Below are 17,291 nucleotides of genomic sequence, written 5' to 3'. Positions count from 1 at the left end.
TGCAAAAAAAAACCCAAAAAACTAAATCAAAACAACAACAACAAAAAATCACTTTGTGGAAAACAGAAAGTAAAAAACCAAGAGTACAACGGAGCAGTTATGAGACTACTTAACTAGCCCAGGGAAGAGAATATGGTAACCTTGGGAGTTAGTGGTAGACATGCTAAGAATAAATTTTAGGTACTGACCCTTGAGGAATTTCTTTTCGATGGTACTGGAGTTTGAACTCAGCATCCTGCACTTGCCTAGTAAGCATTCTACCACTTCAGCATCATCTCCAGGCCTTTTTACTTTTTAGTTTATTTTTCAGATAGGGTCTCTTGATTTTGCCCAGTCCTGGCCTCAGGCCATGATCCTTCTATTTTTACCTCCTAAGCATCTGAAATTATAGACATGAACCACCATGCCTGGCGAGGAATTTCTTTCTGATACCAAAAGTGGTATGAAAAAAGAATGAGTGAATCTGCAGTTTGGAGCCTGTGTAATAGGTAAATGGAAAATGGGTTGGAGAATACTTGGAAAGGAGGATGTTTAAGGATGAAACTGGAGAGCTCTGCTTGGACTGTTTTATTTGACATGCTACTTATGTATCCGAGAAACATGCCGAGTAGTTACATATATGAATTCAGAATTAGGCGTCCTTAGTGTACAGACAGTGTACAGATGTCATGGGACTTGATGAGATGGCTAAGGGATGAGCATAGATAGGAATAAAGTCCAGGAACTGAGACTCTAGTCACAGTAACATTTGTTGAGGAAGAGAAGGATCTAGGAAAGACTTTAGAAGGAGTAGCCAATGACATAGGGAAAAAAGCAACAAGTACGCTGTCCTGGAAGTGAATTGGAGAATACTTTTAATAAGAAGTGAGTTAACAAAAAAAATGAATACTTGTTTCAAGATGAGAATTATGATTAGTTAGGTTGCAAAATCAATGTAATGGATCATGATCAGCTTTAAAAATTAAATTAAGCAGATTCATCATACAGCAGAGGTAAGCACTATTTTAAATATTTTTCTTTTACTTACAGACATGCATATTAGGTGGTAAGGAATAAAGAATAAATGTAATCTTTGTTTGTTTTGAGACAGGGTCATGCTATGTAGCTCAGGATAGCCTTGAACTTGAGTTCCTCCTGCCTCAGCCACCCAAGTGGCTGGGATTACAGGCATGGGCCACCATGCCTGACCAACTTGGGAGCTTGTTTAGAGGTTCTACTAGGGGAGCACAGTTTCTCATAGACCTATTGGGGAAGGTCGTCCTCTTTGACTGAGTGGGCAGCTTTAGGACGGATGAACAAAGAACAGTGAGGGAGGATCTGTCTAGCCAGGTAAATCAGCTGAATCAGCTCTGGTAATTAGTGCAGTAACCCCAAGGTAATTCTTAATGTAAGTAACAATCAAAGGGTTTGAATGTCATTGATTTAGGGTAACTGGAAATCAGAATCACCTAATTTCTAGATTGCTGAGGAATCCTCTTCTCAAATATCTTATCTGGACCCCAAATTTAAGTTCAATAGGCTTATGCAAAGCTGAGTAACACATCACTGAGCATGGTGGCTGTGACTCTTTGTCTAGGACCTCAGGCTACAGAAACTATCAAGTAAGTTCTTGTGAAGTATGATGGGTTCATGATGGTTAAGCAAAGTGTCTGGGGATTCCCAGACATTGGTTCTGTTACTTTTAAACTTTTTATGATGAAAAACTGCAAACAAATGAGGGTACAAGCAACAGGGTAATGAGTCAAATTTTCTCTGCAATTTGAGAATTGTTATCACAACCCATACTTACTTCACCGTCTTTGGCAAGCTTTCTACCACATCTCATGCTATTTTCCTCTAGTTCTTCTTTATTGATTTCTTGAGGCCTAAAATTATATATAAGACATGAGCTTTCATAGAGAAAAGGCAACGAGTAACTGAAAATGAACTGTGAATTAAAGAGAACAGAAAACTTTGCTACTAGATTTAAAAATAATTTCTTGTGTTACATATAAAAATAAGTATGTACTGAGTTGCAGGTCTAGCTCAGTGGTTAACAGCTTGCCCAGGATGCACCAGGCCCTGGGTTCAGTCTCCTGCACTGCAAAAGTAAAAAAGTAAAAAGAAAAAGAAAATTGATGGAATCTAGACCATTACTTTTGTTACACAAAAATTCAAAACCTTTAATGTTTCTCTTATTTTCCTAACTTCTACATTACTTGTATTATAACTCAGCTAAACCAGAGAAGAGGGAAAAAAAAATCTTTGAGAAATTCTGCTTAGCAGAAAAAAAATACTTAAATGATCAATTACTTAGTAAAATAAATTAAAATCGGCCAAGTGCAGTGGCTCATGCCATAGCCCTGGCTATTCAGGAGGCAGCGATCAGGAGGACTGCTGTCAGTAGACTTCATTCTCAATCAATAAGCCAGGCACGGTAGTGCATGCCTGCATCCCAGTTACGTGAAGGAGGTCACAGGTGGGACCACCATGGTTCAGGTCAGCACTAGGCAAAAATGTGAGACCCCACCTGAAAAATAACTAAAGCAAAAAGGCACTCAGTGGTAGAGTACCTGCCTAGCGAGTACAAGGTATTGAGCTTGCTGGGGTGGAGGCAGGCTGTGCATTCTGAACAGGAACAGTCCACTATCTCTATTTTACTTACTGAATAGACAAAGAACCATAAGATGAACATGAGAGGCGATGACGCTAAAGGCATTTGGGATGGAGGGTTCCCATAGGCCACGCTAGTAAGCTTCTACTTGTCCTGTAGATAGTAGATTCCCAGACATTTGTTCTATTACTATTAAACATTTATTATGAAAAATTATAAACACATGAAAGTAGAGAAAATAGTATAATGAGCCAAATTTTCTCATCATCTAGCCTCAATAATCTTAGCAATAATTCTTTTTTTTTTTTTCTGCGGTACTGGGGCTTGAACTCAGGGCCTGCACCTTGAGCCACTCCAACAGTCCTATTTTTGTGATGGGTTTTTCTTGAGATAGGGTCTTGCAAACTATTTGCCTGGGCTGGCTTCGAACCGTGATCCTCCTGATCTCTGCCTCTGAGTAGCTAGGATTATAGGTGTAAGCTGTCGGCATCCGACACAATTCTTTATCACAAATCTTTGGACATATTTAAGCAGGAAAGTGACATGACTGTTTTCTGTTTTATAAAAACAAACCTCCTGACAATGTGGAAGAGAACTTGGGCAAGGAGAACCCTGCAGAGAGGCTTTTCTAGAGTATAACCTAGGGCCTAGGGATTACACTGTCTTCCTCACCTCAACAGTCCTGCAACTGTGAGAAGGTGCTTAGTATCCATGGAATAGAACATTTCATCAGTGCAATATAATCATATACTTTATTTATTTATTTTTGCAGTGCTGAGGATCAAATCTAAGGCCTCATGCCTGGAGGTTGGCAAGCATTACCACTGAGCTACACCTGCAGGCAATATATACTTCTGGGGTCAAGAAAGACATTATTCTAGTTCAGTCTCTTAGGTAGACTCTGTATTAATCTCAACAAGGACAAAGGTGACAAAAATCTTGAAAAATAAAGAATCTCCAAAAGCAAGCATGAAGCCCTGAGTTCAAACCCCAGTGCTGTGAAAATCAAAAACAAAACCAAAAAAAAAAAAAAAACAAAAAAATCCCCAAATTTAAAGCCGAATACACAAAAGACATTGGAGGGGGATGACATGTATTGTTTCATATGTTACAAAATGCATTACATCTGAATTCCATTAAATAATTAACTCTTTGGTTTCTGATTTTTTCTACTTCAACAATTTTTCTATGGGAGATTATAAATAAAATAATCTCTCTGGAATAATTATACCTCCTAATCATGAATTTATCTAACACTTTCATATACTGTTTGGATATAAACTTATAACTAGGTCACTATTTTATGAAACTTCTTGGTGCATCAAAATGAGTTAAAAGAGATTGGAGACAAAAGATCACATTTCTTAAGGCCTCTTCTATATACTCAGAGACAGAAGGCAGCAGCTCTTCATAGTACCGCTTTCAAGATGCTAGCATTAAGGATCAAATAATAAATGTGAAAGAAATTCTGTGAATTGCAAAACATAATACATTGAAATAGATTGTTTTCTTTCCTTTAAAACAAAGAAAGTACATAAATATTTTGTTAGGACTCATCTGCTGATGGGGAGGGCATTTATAACTAGATGGTTTTAATTCATTTGATTCAAGGGGACCAGGAACTACAGAAAAGGTGAGATCAAAAAGAATTAACCTAGAAGGCAACACACACACACAGGAAATTAATGTGAGTCAACTCCCTGTATAGCTATCCTTATCTCAACCAGCAAAAACCCTTGTTCCTTCCTATTATGGCTTATACTCTCTCTACAACAAAATTGGAAATAAGGGCAAAATAGTTTCTGCTGGGTATTGAGGGGGAGGGGGGGAGAGGGAGGGGGCGGAGTGGGTGGTAAGGGAGGGGGTGGGGGCAGGGGGGAGAAATGACCCAAGCCTTGTATGCACATATGAAAAAAAAAAAAAAATCAGCACCACCACCAACAACAGGTGTTGGCGAGGATGCCGGGAAAAAGGAACCCTCTTACACTGTTGGTGGGAATGTAGACTAGTACAACCACTCTGGAAAAAAATTTGGAGGCTACTTAAAAAGCTAGACATCGATCTACCATTTGATCCAGCAATACCACTCTTGGGGATATACCCAAAAGACTGTGACACAGGTTACTCCAGAGGCACCTGCACACCCATGTTTTTATTTACAATAGCCAAGTTATGGAAATAGCCAAGATGCCCCACCACTGACGAATGGATTAAGAAAATGTGGTATCTATACACAATGGAATTTTATGCAGCCATGAAGAAGAACGAAATGTTATCATTCGCTGGTAAATGGATGGAATTGGAGAACATCATTCTGAGTGAGGTTAGCCTGGCCCAAAAGACCAAAAATCGTATGTTCTCCCTCATATGCGGACATTAGATCAAGGGCAAACACAACAAGGGGATTGGACTATGAGCACATGATAAAAGCGAGAGCACACAAGGGAGGGGTGAGGATAGGTAAGACACCTAAAAAACTAGCTAGCATTTGTTGCCCTTAATGCAGAGAAACTAAAGCAGATACCTTAAAGCAACTGAGGCCAATAGGAAAAGGGGACCAGGAACTAGAGAAAAGGTTAGATTAAAAAGAATTAACCTAGAAGGTAACACCCATGCACAGGAAATCAATGTGAGTCAATGCCCTGTATAGCTATCCTTATCTCAACCAGCAAAACCCCTTGTTCCTTCCTATTATTGCTTATACTCTCTCTACAACAAAATTAGAGATAAGGGCAAAATAGTTTCTGCTGGGTATTGAGGGGGGGAGCGGGAGGGGGTGGAGTGGGTGGTAAGGGAGGGGGTGGGGGCAGGGGGGAGAAATAAACCAAGCCTTGTATGCACATATGAATAATAAAAGAAAAATGAAAAAAAAAAAAAAAAAAGACTGTGACACAGGTTACTCCAGAGGCACCTGCACACCCATGTTTTTATTTACAATAGCCAAGTTATGGAAATAGCCAAGATGCCCCACCACTGACGAATGGATTAAGAAAATGTGGTATCTATACACAATGGAATTTTATGCAGCCATGAAGAAGAACGAAATGTTATCATTCGCTGGTAAATGGATGGAATTGGAGAACATCATTCTGAGTGAGGTTAGCCTGGCCCAAAAGACCAAAAATCGTATGTTCTCCCTCATATGCGGACATTAGATCAAGGACAAACACAACAAGGGGATTGGACTATGAGCACATGCTAAAAGCGAGAGCAAGAGCTACAACAAAATTAGAAATAAGGGCAAAGTAGTTTCTGCTGGGTATTGGGGGGGGAGAGAGAGGGGGCGGAGTGGGTGGTAAGGGAGGGGGTGGGGGCAGGGGGGAGAAATGAACCAAGCCTTGTATGCACATATGAATAATAAAAGAAAAAAAAATTCATTTGATTCAAGGATCTTCAAAAATCTCTTTATTGATTAGAATTTGACACTATACCCCAATATGAAAATTAGTTTTATCTATACAAAAGTATAAAAATCATGTCTTATGAAAGTATTATTCCAAAAGAAAATTATAATACAATATTAGATGAAACAAATTATATGAACTATTCATTTTATGAATATAGAAAGCAACAATTCAAACATTTTGTTATACAGCCTAGTTGGCAGAAAGATATTTGTAAGTTTGATGTTATAAAAATGTAAGAATGAAAGTTGATTATGTGATCTTTTCTCTACCCCACCAGTTTGAGTTTCCAAAATAATACTGATTTTTTCAATATAATGAATACATTTAAAAATTCATAGCAAGAGGATTTTTTTTTTTTTTTGGACTGGGTATGTAGGTCAGTACTACAGCACTTGCCTAAGATGTACCAGGCCCTGGGTTTAACCCCAAACATTGCCACTAAAAAAAAAAATTAAAATTTTAAATGAACAGTAATATGGCATAAATACTTACCCCACTTCACTGTCTTGTTCTGCCCGGAGCATAGCAAACCACTGCTGTTTATACACAGAAGATAGCCATTCTAAAGTGTAAACATTAATTAGTAAACAATATACAAAAATGAAAGAACATTTTAAGTAATTGATAAAATTATTATCATTTCTGGGCTGGGAGCATGGCTCAAATGGTGGAGTGCCAAGCATAAAGCTCTGAGTTCAAATCCTAGTACTCACATCCAATTGTTATTATTTCTAAATTCAAGTTTAAAATACCAATTTAAAAAGCATGTACCTAGCAGGGTGTGGTAGTGTGCATCTGCAATCCCAGCACTCAGGATTGTGTGAATCCAAGGCTAGCCTGGGCTACATAGTAAGACCCTGCCTCAAAAACGAACAAACAAAAAAAGCAGGAGCTTCTACTTTACAAATGTGCTGTAACAGTATGCTCTTTAAAGAGGTAAAAATCATCCAGTTTTGCCTCAGACCAGACTCTACTTAAATTATGATTTAATCCTCAGTTAAAAGCATGTGCATGCATTTAACAATTTTCTTTTCAGTTTGTATTAATTTTCATTTGTGAATAACTATATTTTCAATTTTTATAAAAAGTCTTCTAGGAAACTGAATACTGGACTTTTATTAAATTATCTAAAAATAACAATTAATGATTTTGGGAAACATGCAATCTCTAAATTAACAGGAACGTGAATTTGCAGTGGCACCCACACAAGAGTTATAGAATACTCTGCTTAGTATTCTGCACAAAGATAAGGGTATAGGAACAAAGGTTTAATTAAGTTTTAGGATTTTACCTCGTGTAAGGAACACGGAAATGAAGGCAATCATGACAGTGACCAATCATGATCGCCCATGAAATTCAAGGCCACCAGGAAAGAAGAAAAGGCAGGAGAGATTTGAAAAACTGGTAAGAAAGTGGAGGGCTTACAAGGTTTGGAACACTGTAAAAGGGCATGAGGCTATAACAATAGCTGGTTATACAATAGCTTGAAAACTACTAGATTTCTGATGCTGAGCAATTTTGGGTTACAACAAGGTTCATGGTGTTTCCATGGTGGCAAGTGCCTAATGTTCTGCAAAAATAAACATCATTGTAGTTCAAGTCAAATAACTAGAAGGTAGAGGATTAAATGGATTGTTCATATGCACAAATTATTGTGACTGGATTGGCAAAATAGACAGTAAATCAAGCGTCCCAAATCTTAAATGAACGTGGAGAAATGAAGGGTCAGCTTACATGCAATACTGCTTTGGGAAGGGCATGAGGTACTAGAACTGTGACTATCTGACCTCCTGGCCCTATGTTAGCAGGGTGAGAGACACAGAGAGACAACAGCATCTTCTGAAGAGCTAAAATACATGGAGGGAAGGAAGGAAGATTTTGCGATTTTGTTGACCCTGATTCCAGAGCAAATAAGAGAAATGTTTGAGAGGAAAGATAGTAAGATAGAGACATAAAAGTGGAGGGTAGTATGACAATGAGAATATGGAATAAGACATTCAATGAGCTGACTTGAGATAAATCTAACTTCATGAAATAATGGAACTCAACTGTGCCTAAAATTTTTTGATCGCTCTCTCTCTCTCTCTCTCTCTCTCTTACGGTGCTGCAGTACAAATCCATGGTCTTGTGCAGGTACCCTACCCCAGTTCTCAATTTATTTCAAATTTAAGAAACTTCCCTACTGAGAGGATATATCCATCTACATCAGTTATGTGAGCTACGTGGCCACTTTTTGCCCCTTCACAAACAATGTGATATGTAACTTTAATTTCTATCCTGCTTTTAAAACTCTAAATTTTAAATAGCCTTCTCCTAACAATTTCAAATCAGAAAAAAATACTTGAAATCTGGCCAGAATATAAGATCTAAATTCTTTTTAGTTTTATGCTGAATAAAATATTTCAGACTAGAAATCTTATACCCATCTTGAATTCCAAAAATATTTTAGAACACTTTTCAGTATCTTTGCAAATTTATTTCTGAAGAACCTTAAAAGGAATGGGCACATGTAATTTGTCTTGGGATCTATTATTAATATTATATGTTTGCTAGGATCAAGGGTTTAACCATACTAAAACTATTACAGGACTGCTTATTTCTATTTCTCTTTCCCTCCCTCCCTCCCTTTTTACCTCCCTCCTTCCTCTTTCCTTCCTTTGGTGGTGGTACTGGGGTTTGAACTCAGGGCCTAATGCTTGCTAGGTAGGTGCTCTCTTAACACTTGAGCCACTCCACCAGCCCTACATTTCTATTTCTTATAGAGTAGTAGGCCTTTTTTTTCAGTGCTGGGGAATGGAACCAAGGACCTTGTGCATGCTAGGCAAGTGCTTTAATATGGTTATATATTACTAACCCGAGGCTTTCATAAACACCACAGATTTTACTTAGAAAATCAGTTGTTTTAAAATATTTAAGTTATAATTAAGATATTATACTTCATTTAATCAATATGATGTCTAAGACTTTGAGGAAAAGCCACAAAATAAGCAAATTTAGGAATACTAATAGAAAACACAATTAGGACTTTTAAATACATCAAAAGTCATTTTTAAAAGTCAGATCCAAAATTGTCTACTGGCTAATCAAATGAAAGATTATCCACAGCTAGGTGTGGTGGCACATACCTGTAGTCCCAGCATTTGGGAGGCAGAGGGAGGCAGATCAAGAGTTCATGGCCAACCTGGGTGATATAACTACATCCTGTTCAAAAAAGCAAAGGCTGGGATGCAGCTCAGTGGTAGAGTGCTTGCCAAGCATGTGCAAGGCCCTGGGTTCCATCTCCAGCACCACAGAGAAAAGAAAAAACAACATTCATACTACAGAATACTATTTAGCCATTAAAATATTCTGGAGAGTATTTTAGTGAAATATGTTATGGGAAAATGCCCATGATATACAATGTGAGCACAGAAAATTATTTAGATAGTACGATTCCACTTGGGCATAAAAAGGTATACCATTTGGGATTAAGGATAATCTCCTCTTTTCCAAGATACATATTACTGTTATAATGAAGAAAGCTTTAGTTAAAATCATAAATTCACCATGCTCTCTTACCTGAAGGTATTAGAGAATCCTGTTCAATAATCCTTGCAGAAGCCAGATCACTAATAATATACTGTAACCTTAAATGTCTGAACACTGACATGAATGGTTTTCCTTGCTCAGTTTCAAGGAAGGTCATACTTTCAAAATCTATTAAAAAAAATTTCCAATTAAATAGCATTCTTTCTAAATCAATTATTTTATTCCTAAATGTTTTTGAGGATAGAGAATACACACGGAGTCCACTGAAATACAAATGAGCTCATTTCAAGGACTTCAAGAATTTTATAAACCTAAGATATAAGGATAAAAACTTAAGACGATCGAGAAAAAGCCCCAGAAAATTAACTGGTCATGATTTAACCTGTTGGCTGGGAACTCAGCTGTACATTTTTTGGTGGTTTAAGTTCACAGTGCAGCAAGGTAAGAAAAGCAGGCTTGACAAGAGTTCTCAAGTTTGGACTCTCTCCAGAACCCCTTTCCAAAGACTGGACACTCCAGTCAATCTAGGGATCCCAGATGTCTCATCTGAGGGTCATCACAAGATACACAGGGCTCTTGAGATTCTTCTAACTTATGCTTCAGCCACACAGGATGAACACTAGTTAACATACTAATGCTCTATTAAAATACAAAAGACATTATCACCATAATCTATAATACATGAGTAGTATTAACTTATTACTAAAGTAATTCAAAAGCTGGGTGCCAGTGGCTCACACCTATAATCCTAGCTACTCAAGAGGCAGAAGTCAGGAGGATTGTGGTTCGAAGCCAACATGGGCAAATAGTTCAGTAGACCCTATCTTGAAAACACCCATCACAAAAAACAGGGCTGGTGGACTGACTCAAGTGGTAGTGGCTCAAGTGCTTAGCAGGTGTGGGGCCCTGAGTTCAAACCTCCGTACCATTCAAAAAAACATAGTAAAAGTAATTCAAATTTGTGAAGTATATGAATAATTTTTTCTTCAAGTACTTAGCAAGTGTGAGGCCCTGAGTTCAAACCCCAGTACCATCCAAAAAAAAGTAATTCAAATTTGTGAAGTATATGAATAATTTTTTCTTTTAGTGGATTTTCTTTTTCTTTTCTTTCTTTTTTTATTTTTCATTTTTTTGCAGTACTGGAGTTTGAATTCAGGGTGTTCTACTTGCTAAGCAAGTGTTCTACCATTTGAGCCACATCTTCATCACTTTTTGCTCTAGGTTAATTTTCAGATAAGTCTTGTGTTTTTACCTGGACTGGCATAGATGGCAAGCCTCCTACCTATACCTCCCATGTAGCTTGGATTACAGTTATGAACCACCATGCTCAACTTGTTTGTTGAGATGAGATCTCACTAACTTTTTGCCTGGATTGCCCTTGAAATGTAATCTTCCCCAATCTCTGTCTCCTGAGTAGCTGGGATTATAGATGTAAGTCACTGTACCTAGCTCTTTTAGGGAAAGTTTAATGTGAGTTCTAAAAATTAAAAATTGCATTCCAATGTACACTCATGAGTGGAAAGGAAAGGTCTAGCATTATTGCTATCAAAGAGGAATTTGTGCATAAGCCTTAATCTACGTTTCCTGTAAAAAAATTATACTCATGGGAGTATATTCAGCCATGATGCTACTAAGAATAAGGAAAAAAAGATGAGAGTTACCATTATAGATGGTTTTCTCTCAAACCATGGAACCCAAGTTTCCTGTAGACTAGAAAGGTCTTCTCTGCTAAAATAGCCCAGGCTGGTCTCCAACTCTTAATCCTCTTTCCTTAGTGCTGGAATTACAGGTATGCACCACCGTACCTGGATCTCTAATTTTTATTTGATAACATATTTTTGTATTGCTTTGGTACCCTTCAAGAGTCAAGCAAAGCAAATAAGTAGTATACCCATTTAAAAAAATTGTTAACTTTGTTTATACAACATGTATGTGATTGGATTTACATCTCTTGCCTTTTTAAAAAAAATAATGGTAGTAGTTAGAGTTCATGTATTGAATTAAACATGCCAATTTCGTGGGTGGACTGAGAATACCATTATGTTCTTACAGGTGCTCTGTCACATATGAAAGTTATAAAAATCGAATTCCAGATTCTCCTAAAACTGACAGTCATCTCACGGAGCCTTTTTCCACGCAGTTGAAGAGCCTGGCTCATTTTCTTTTGAAAGAATTCATGGAATCCAAAAATATATTGTAAATTTTCTTGCTTGCCAACACAGCAATATTAATTGCATCAATAGCAATCTGTAGGAATAATCGTGTAGAAAATTTTATAAGCTTCTGTTTTATCCTGATCCACATGTATCTGAGAAGTCAAATAATAAAGAAAATCTAAGAGAATTACCCATAGATAATGGGGACTGCAGTGATTTTTCTCTTCTACTTCTTGAGTATGCATCACTTCTGTAATTTTAAAATTATGTGAAATGACCCTATAAAGTCCTCACAGAAAAGCAGGACCTTAGACATACACTTTGCTTTATGTGATAACTATGTCCCTGAAGAGTTATCTTAAACTGTACTCTGTTACACACTGAGGCTGAGATGAAGATCCACAGGGTGGAAACCAGAAGAGAACCATGGCTTCCTACTCCCCCTTGTGTTGTGGTTCACTCACCTGGAGCATAAGCAAACCTGAGGTTATGACGACATCACCTGGCATCTGCAGTGTGTTCTGAGTTCTTTTGTCTTTTTAATTTCTCCACCCTCCTCATCTCTTTCATATTTCTCTGTATCTTTATTTAAATTCTCCCTTCCACTTTTTCCTAATCTTTCTTTGATTGCCATAATGTAACATTAAAGTATAATTTAAGATCTAAGCTGAGTATATTGCTTGTAAATCAATCAAGGTAGATTTCATTGAGATGGTTCTATATATAGAAAACTTGATAGAAAAACAATTTATCTGGCTCTGAACTAGGAACTATGACTATATAAAGTAATTCTACAAAATATTTTAAAACAAGATGCAAAGCACCGAATTTTAAAATTAAGAACTTCTGTTTATCAAAAAACATCTTTAAGACATGTTTGTGACAAAGGACTGGTTATCAAGAATACATGAAGACTGCCTATACGACTGGGGGGTGGCTCAAGTGGTAGAGCACCTGCCTAGCAAATGTGAGGCCCTGAGTTCAAACCCCAGTATCATTAAAAAAACCAAAATAAAACCAGGATGCTTACAAATCATTAAGCAAATCTGATCTTAAAATAGGAAAAAGATTTGGACATTTCTAAGCAGAAACATATGATTAATAAATGTATGATTGATAAACATATAACAGCCATTTAATCTCTTTGATTATCAAGGAAATAAAAATTATGACCACAATGTGGTCTGAACAACAAAAATAAAACAGTGTGTGTTCAGTTGTGTGCTCCACTGGCTGGGCTCTGCTGGCTCAGGGGAGCTCACTCTGTGCTCCTCTTCCCAACTCTGCACTCAGTTATGTCATGTCGACAGCTGGTTGGCCATGTTAAAGTGTGGGAACAAATGCTACAAATCAGGGCCTGTTTTTTCAGAGTCAGCTTATTATACGTGTTAAGACATACAGGCATAATGGGATGACACTATTTTTGTTTAAAGCGAAATTATAATAAACACAAATTCAAGATAGTGGTTGGGGAAAGTCAGGGACTTAGTAGGAAAGAAGCACACAAGTAGACTGGAGTCAAGCAGTGAAATCTGTTCACGGAGGTTCAAAATATTATTAAAAATAAAAAGGTGGCCAGGCATTGGCCAAAAATGACAGCAAACTATGAAAATCATGAACTAAGGGTTACCATTTATTCACTTCTTTGCACCTGATGGCCATTTTAAGTTTTTGCAAAATTTGTTTTAGCAAAGTAAAAATTATATTATATACATCCTTTTAGTCTGATAAGACCTTATAAAAAAAGTTGATCTTAACCAATTTTAGTCTCCATCAAGAACCTGATGAAGAGCTGGGCGCCAGTGGCTCACACCTACAATCCTAGCCATTCAGGAGGCAGAGATCAGGAGGATTGTGGTTTCAAAGCCAGCCCGGGCAAAAGGGCTAGTGGAGTGTCTCAAGGTGTAGGCCCTTTGTTCAAGTCCCAGTATCACAAAAAATAAAAATAAAAAAGGAATTTGATTAAAAATGTGGAAGCTCTCTCCACAAAACTGCATGCAGCACACACCTACATTCAAATTCCGTATCTACTTTCAGGGTTAGTGATACAGAGGCCTGTCCATAGGTCCCCACGTTAAGAACTGTTGCTTTATAGATAAAGTATGGGATTTTTTTAGGGAAAATTCAATGTGCTTAAATAAAAGACAAATGCAATCAGCAAGACCCTTTGGTGATAAAATGGGAAAAAAAAGAAAAAGCTGTTTTGGGGAATCAGGGTACATTATTATTCAAAGAGCAGTAATTCAGATAATCCTAGGTAAGACATTTTTCTTGTCAGGCTTTGATTTTCTCATTATAAATAAGAGCTGGTTAGATAATTGCCAAGGTCCTCTCCTTTTTTAAAATTAAAGTTTATGAATAAGTCAGGGACTGATTTTAATACATTTCATTAAAAAAAGACATTCTCAAAAATTTCAGGCATACCTTTTTTCCGCTTAGAAAACCAAACATCTGTTTCTGTCAAAAGCTGTTTTAAAGATCCGTTCCAAGAAGGCACCAGTTGAAGGAACATCCACTAGGTTAAAAAAAGTTAAATAAGAAAAAAACATTATAAAGCTCCATCAATTTATGATATTTTCGAATAGCTCTCCATTTAAAGATAATACCTAAATTTTTTCCATTTCTGTATTACAAGCATTGAAAGAAAGAACTATTATATGGCGTGCTTATAATTATGGCATTAGTCATGGCCCAATAATAAAAACTGTGTATGAATGCCAAGAAGTAAGCTAATTACTGAAAGGTACTTATGGTACAAAAACATCTTACATTACTGTATTAGAAAGGTAAAGCTTTAACATAGATGTTAAATTAGTAATTTGTATTAATTTATTCTACTCACAACTCAAATCTCATTAAATACTATGTAAGACTATAAAAGAAATTAAAGCCACAAGCACTAGGCTTATTCAAGGCATTTTTGACAATCTTTTGTTTATGATGTCTTTACTAAGATATAAACTTACCCTTGTAAGTCAAGGAGTATCCATAGTTCCTTTACCTTTTCTAACATTTATAACCATCCTTTTATCACTGGGCACTAACTATTTCTAGTTTTTTATTATTAGAAGCAAAACTGAGGCGATATCCTGTATACATATCATATCAGTACCTTTTTTAGAGCGGTATATACATCCATCTCCACTTGCATCACAAATAAGTTAGATGAGCCAATGAGCTGTTTCATGACATTTATGCTGGAAAAGGTAAAACAGCAGAGTGAGCTTATCTTCCTGCACAGGTTGACGGACCCTGGTGACATTAAAAACTTTAAGTCTATATCAAATGAAAATGTGGAATCAAAAACTACAGCAGGGTGGACGTCAGGGACTCACACCTATAATCCTAGCTACTCAGGAGGCGGAGATTAGGAGGATCACGGTTTGAAGCCGGCCTGGGCAAATAGTTCATGAGACCCTGTCTCGAAAAATCCCATCACAAAAAAAGGGCTGGTGGAGTGGCTCAAGGTGTAGGCCCTGAGTTTAAACTTCAGTACAACAACAACAACAAAAAAACTACATTAATCTTTTTGCTCAAGACAAAGAATCTGACTTACAAATCTCTCTGAACACAACAATACTTTTAATTCACAAAGTGTGCTATGGAAGGTCTTTCTTCACACTAAAATCTCTTAATTCAGTTAAAACAAGGTAACTTTCAGGATGCTCTGATAAAGTGGCAGCCTTCTGTTGTTCAGATAACAAAGACTTGTCAAAATTCACTCCAACCACTATATCCTCAAAGTAATCTTTATTCATTCATTCATTCATTTATTTATTTATTTTTGAGACAGGGTATTGCTACATATCCCAGGCTGGACTGAAACTTGTGATCCTCTTGCCTCAGCCTTATGAATACTGGGATTACAGGCATGCACCACATTCATTCAAAATCATCTTTAATCTCTAGGCTTAAAAGAATTGTTCAGTCATTAAAATACAGTTTTATTACTATTAAAGAAAGTAAGTTCAAGAAATGTGTACTGATTTAAATTTAGAGTGGAAAGAATATCACAACAGGTTGTTTGTTTTCTCCCTCCTCCCTATCCCCTTCAAGTCAGAAAAAGCCAGAAGAGCTTCTGGGTTTCTGTGACTCAGCTTCTTTTTGAAAAATCTCAGTGGGAAATTATGAAAGAAAACACTACAGTGCTCCTCATGATTTTCAAATCAAATGTGCTGCAGATTTGTATACACCTTGACATCACTAGGTGATGAACACTTTTTAGACTTTTCCACCAAAGCACCTCACAACAGCAGAGAAAAAAAAGAATCCAAGATCAGTGGTCCAGCCACTAAAAATCTCTCCAAGATGTGTTTTATATTGAAAATTCAAGAAATGGAGTTTTAGTTAATCCATCATATATGTAAACATAAAATGTTTACCTTTCACACTGTCCTCTCCCCCAAGTATCAATAAAATCAATACCTCAGGAAGCTACACAATGTTGTCTTTTCTACATTTCCAGCAGAATGCCACACACACTTGACATTTGTACCCCAAAACTCTAAATGTTCATTTTCACCCTGAGTTTGTCAAACCTAATGCAGGTATCTGAGCCTTGCTACTACAAAAAGCCCCCTGGACAGCAGAAAAGATGACCCAACCATCTGTGTCCTCATAGCCCAGGACAAAGTATCTTTAATACTAATAGACCTTCAGGAAGTACTCATTGAAAGAAGAAAAGAAAGAATGAATAAGCACACTTAATTTAAAAGGCCAAACTAATCATGAATTTAATTTCATCAAGCTTAACAAACATTATAAAATAACATTCCTCAAATGTAATTTCTTTTCTAGTTTATTTATTTATTTTAGTGGTTGTTTTGAGACAGGTTCTCACTATGTAGTCCATGCTGGCCTCAAACTTTTGATCCTCCTGCCTCAGCCTCCTGAGTGCTAGGATTACAAGTGTAAACTACTGTATGTGGCTAAAGATGGTTGTTAAAACTTAACTTTTAGATTCTCCAAGAGCCTGGTAAAAGTAACATAACACCGAAAACTTTTCTACACGATGCATTTTTCTGTTAAAATTGGTTAAAAAAAGACATACTTTTTTTTTTTATCATGTACAACAAAGAAATTTCTGTAGCATTTCTTCAGTTCATGGTTATAATCAAGATAGTTTCCATTATATTGGTTATTTTTTCACTAAGTAATATACTTTGTGGTCTGCATAAATATTTTACATACTTTTACAAATGAAAAACATTATTTTACAATGATTACTTATAAAGTTATTTAAAAATCAAATACCTGAGTTCTTTGAAAAGTTCAACATTCTGGTGAGTCATCAAATTGTTTAGAAGCCATTCAAGGCACCTAAAGTTAAAACATGTCATTATTATAGTATATGTCACCTATTAACAATTTACTGAGTAGGTCCTTACAGTTAAAATAAAAACAGATTAATCTTGCTAGGCCATGCTTAAAATTTTTAGCTTAATAATTCTGAAATTTAGTATTGCTTTTGTCAGTAGTTATTAAGGGACTGTTCCCTTTATATTAATAAGATTGCTTCTAATTAAAAAAACTTCATTTTGCATTTGTGTTAACAGTTTATAAAGGGGCTTACATATTTCTATGACCTTTACAATCTGAAAATGAGTT

At 36.5% G+C, this 17,291-nt stretch overlaps 1 protein-coding gene across 2 annotated transcripts in view; it reads right to left on the bottom strand.

Moving 5' to 3' along the window:
• Positions 1-17,291, bottom strand: part of Gmcl1 (germ cell-less 1, spermatogenesis associated) — a 40,636-nt gene that overhangs the window by 11,973 nt on the left and 11,372 nt on the right. The window contains exons 6-11 of one of the 2 annotated variants that reach the window (XM_020152730.2): positions 16,938-17,003; positions 14,797-14,881; positions 14,109-14,199; positions 9,559-9,696; positions 6,493-6,562; positions 1,790-1,865 (exon numbers count right to left, since the gene is read on the bottom strand). In XM_020152730.2, the coding sequence (XP_020008319.1) occupies positions 1,790-1,865; positions 6,493-6,562; positions 9,559-9,696; positions 14,109-14,199; positions 14,797-14,881; positions 16,938-17,003 (526 nt within the window). The remainder of the gene's footprint in view (positions 1-1,789; positions 1,866-6,492; positions 6,563-9,558; positions 9,697-14,108; positions 14,200-14,796; positions 14,882-16,937; positions 17,004-17,291) is intronic. The other variant, XM_074049892.1, reaches the window with a different exon arrangement.

This window comes from Castor canadensis, chromosome 12 (assembly GCF_047511655.1).
Source record: "Castor canadensis chromosome 12, mCasCan1.hap1v2, whole genome shotgun sequence".
In the NCBI taxonomy this organism is placed as follows: domain Eukaryota; kingdom Metazoa; phylum Chordata; class Mammalia; order Rodentia; family Castoridae; genus Castor; species Castor canadensis.
Note: the sequence above shows the minus strand (reverse complement) of the source record. Positions and strands in the feature narration are given on the sequence as shown.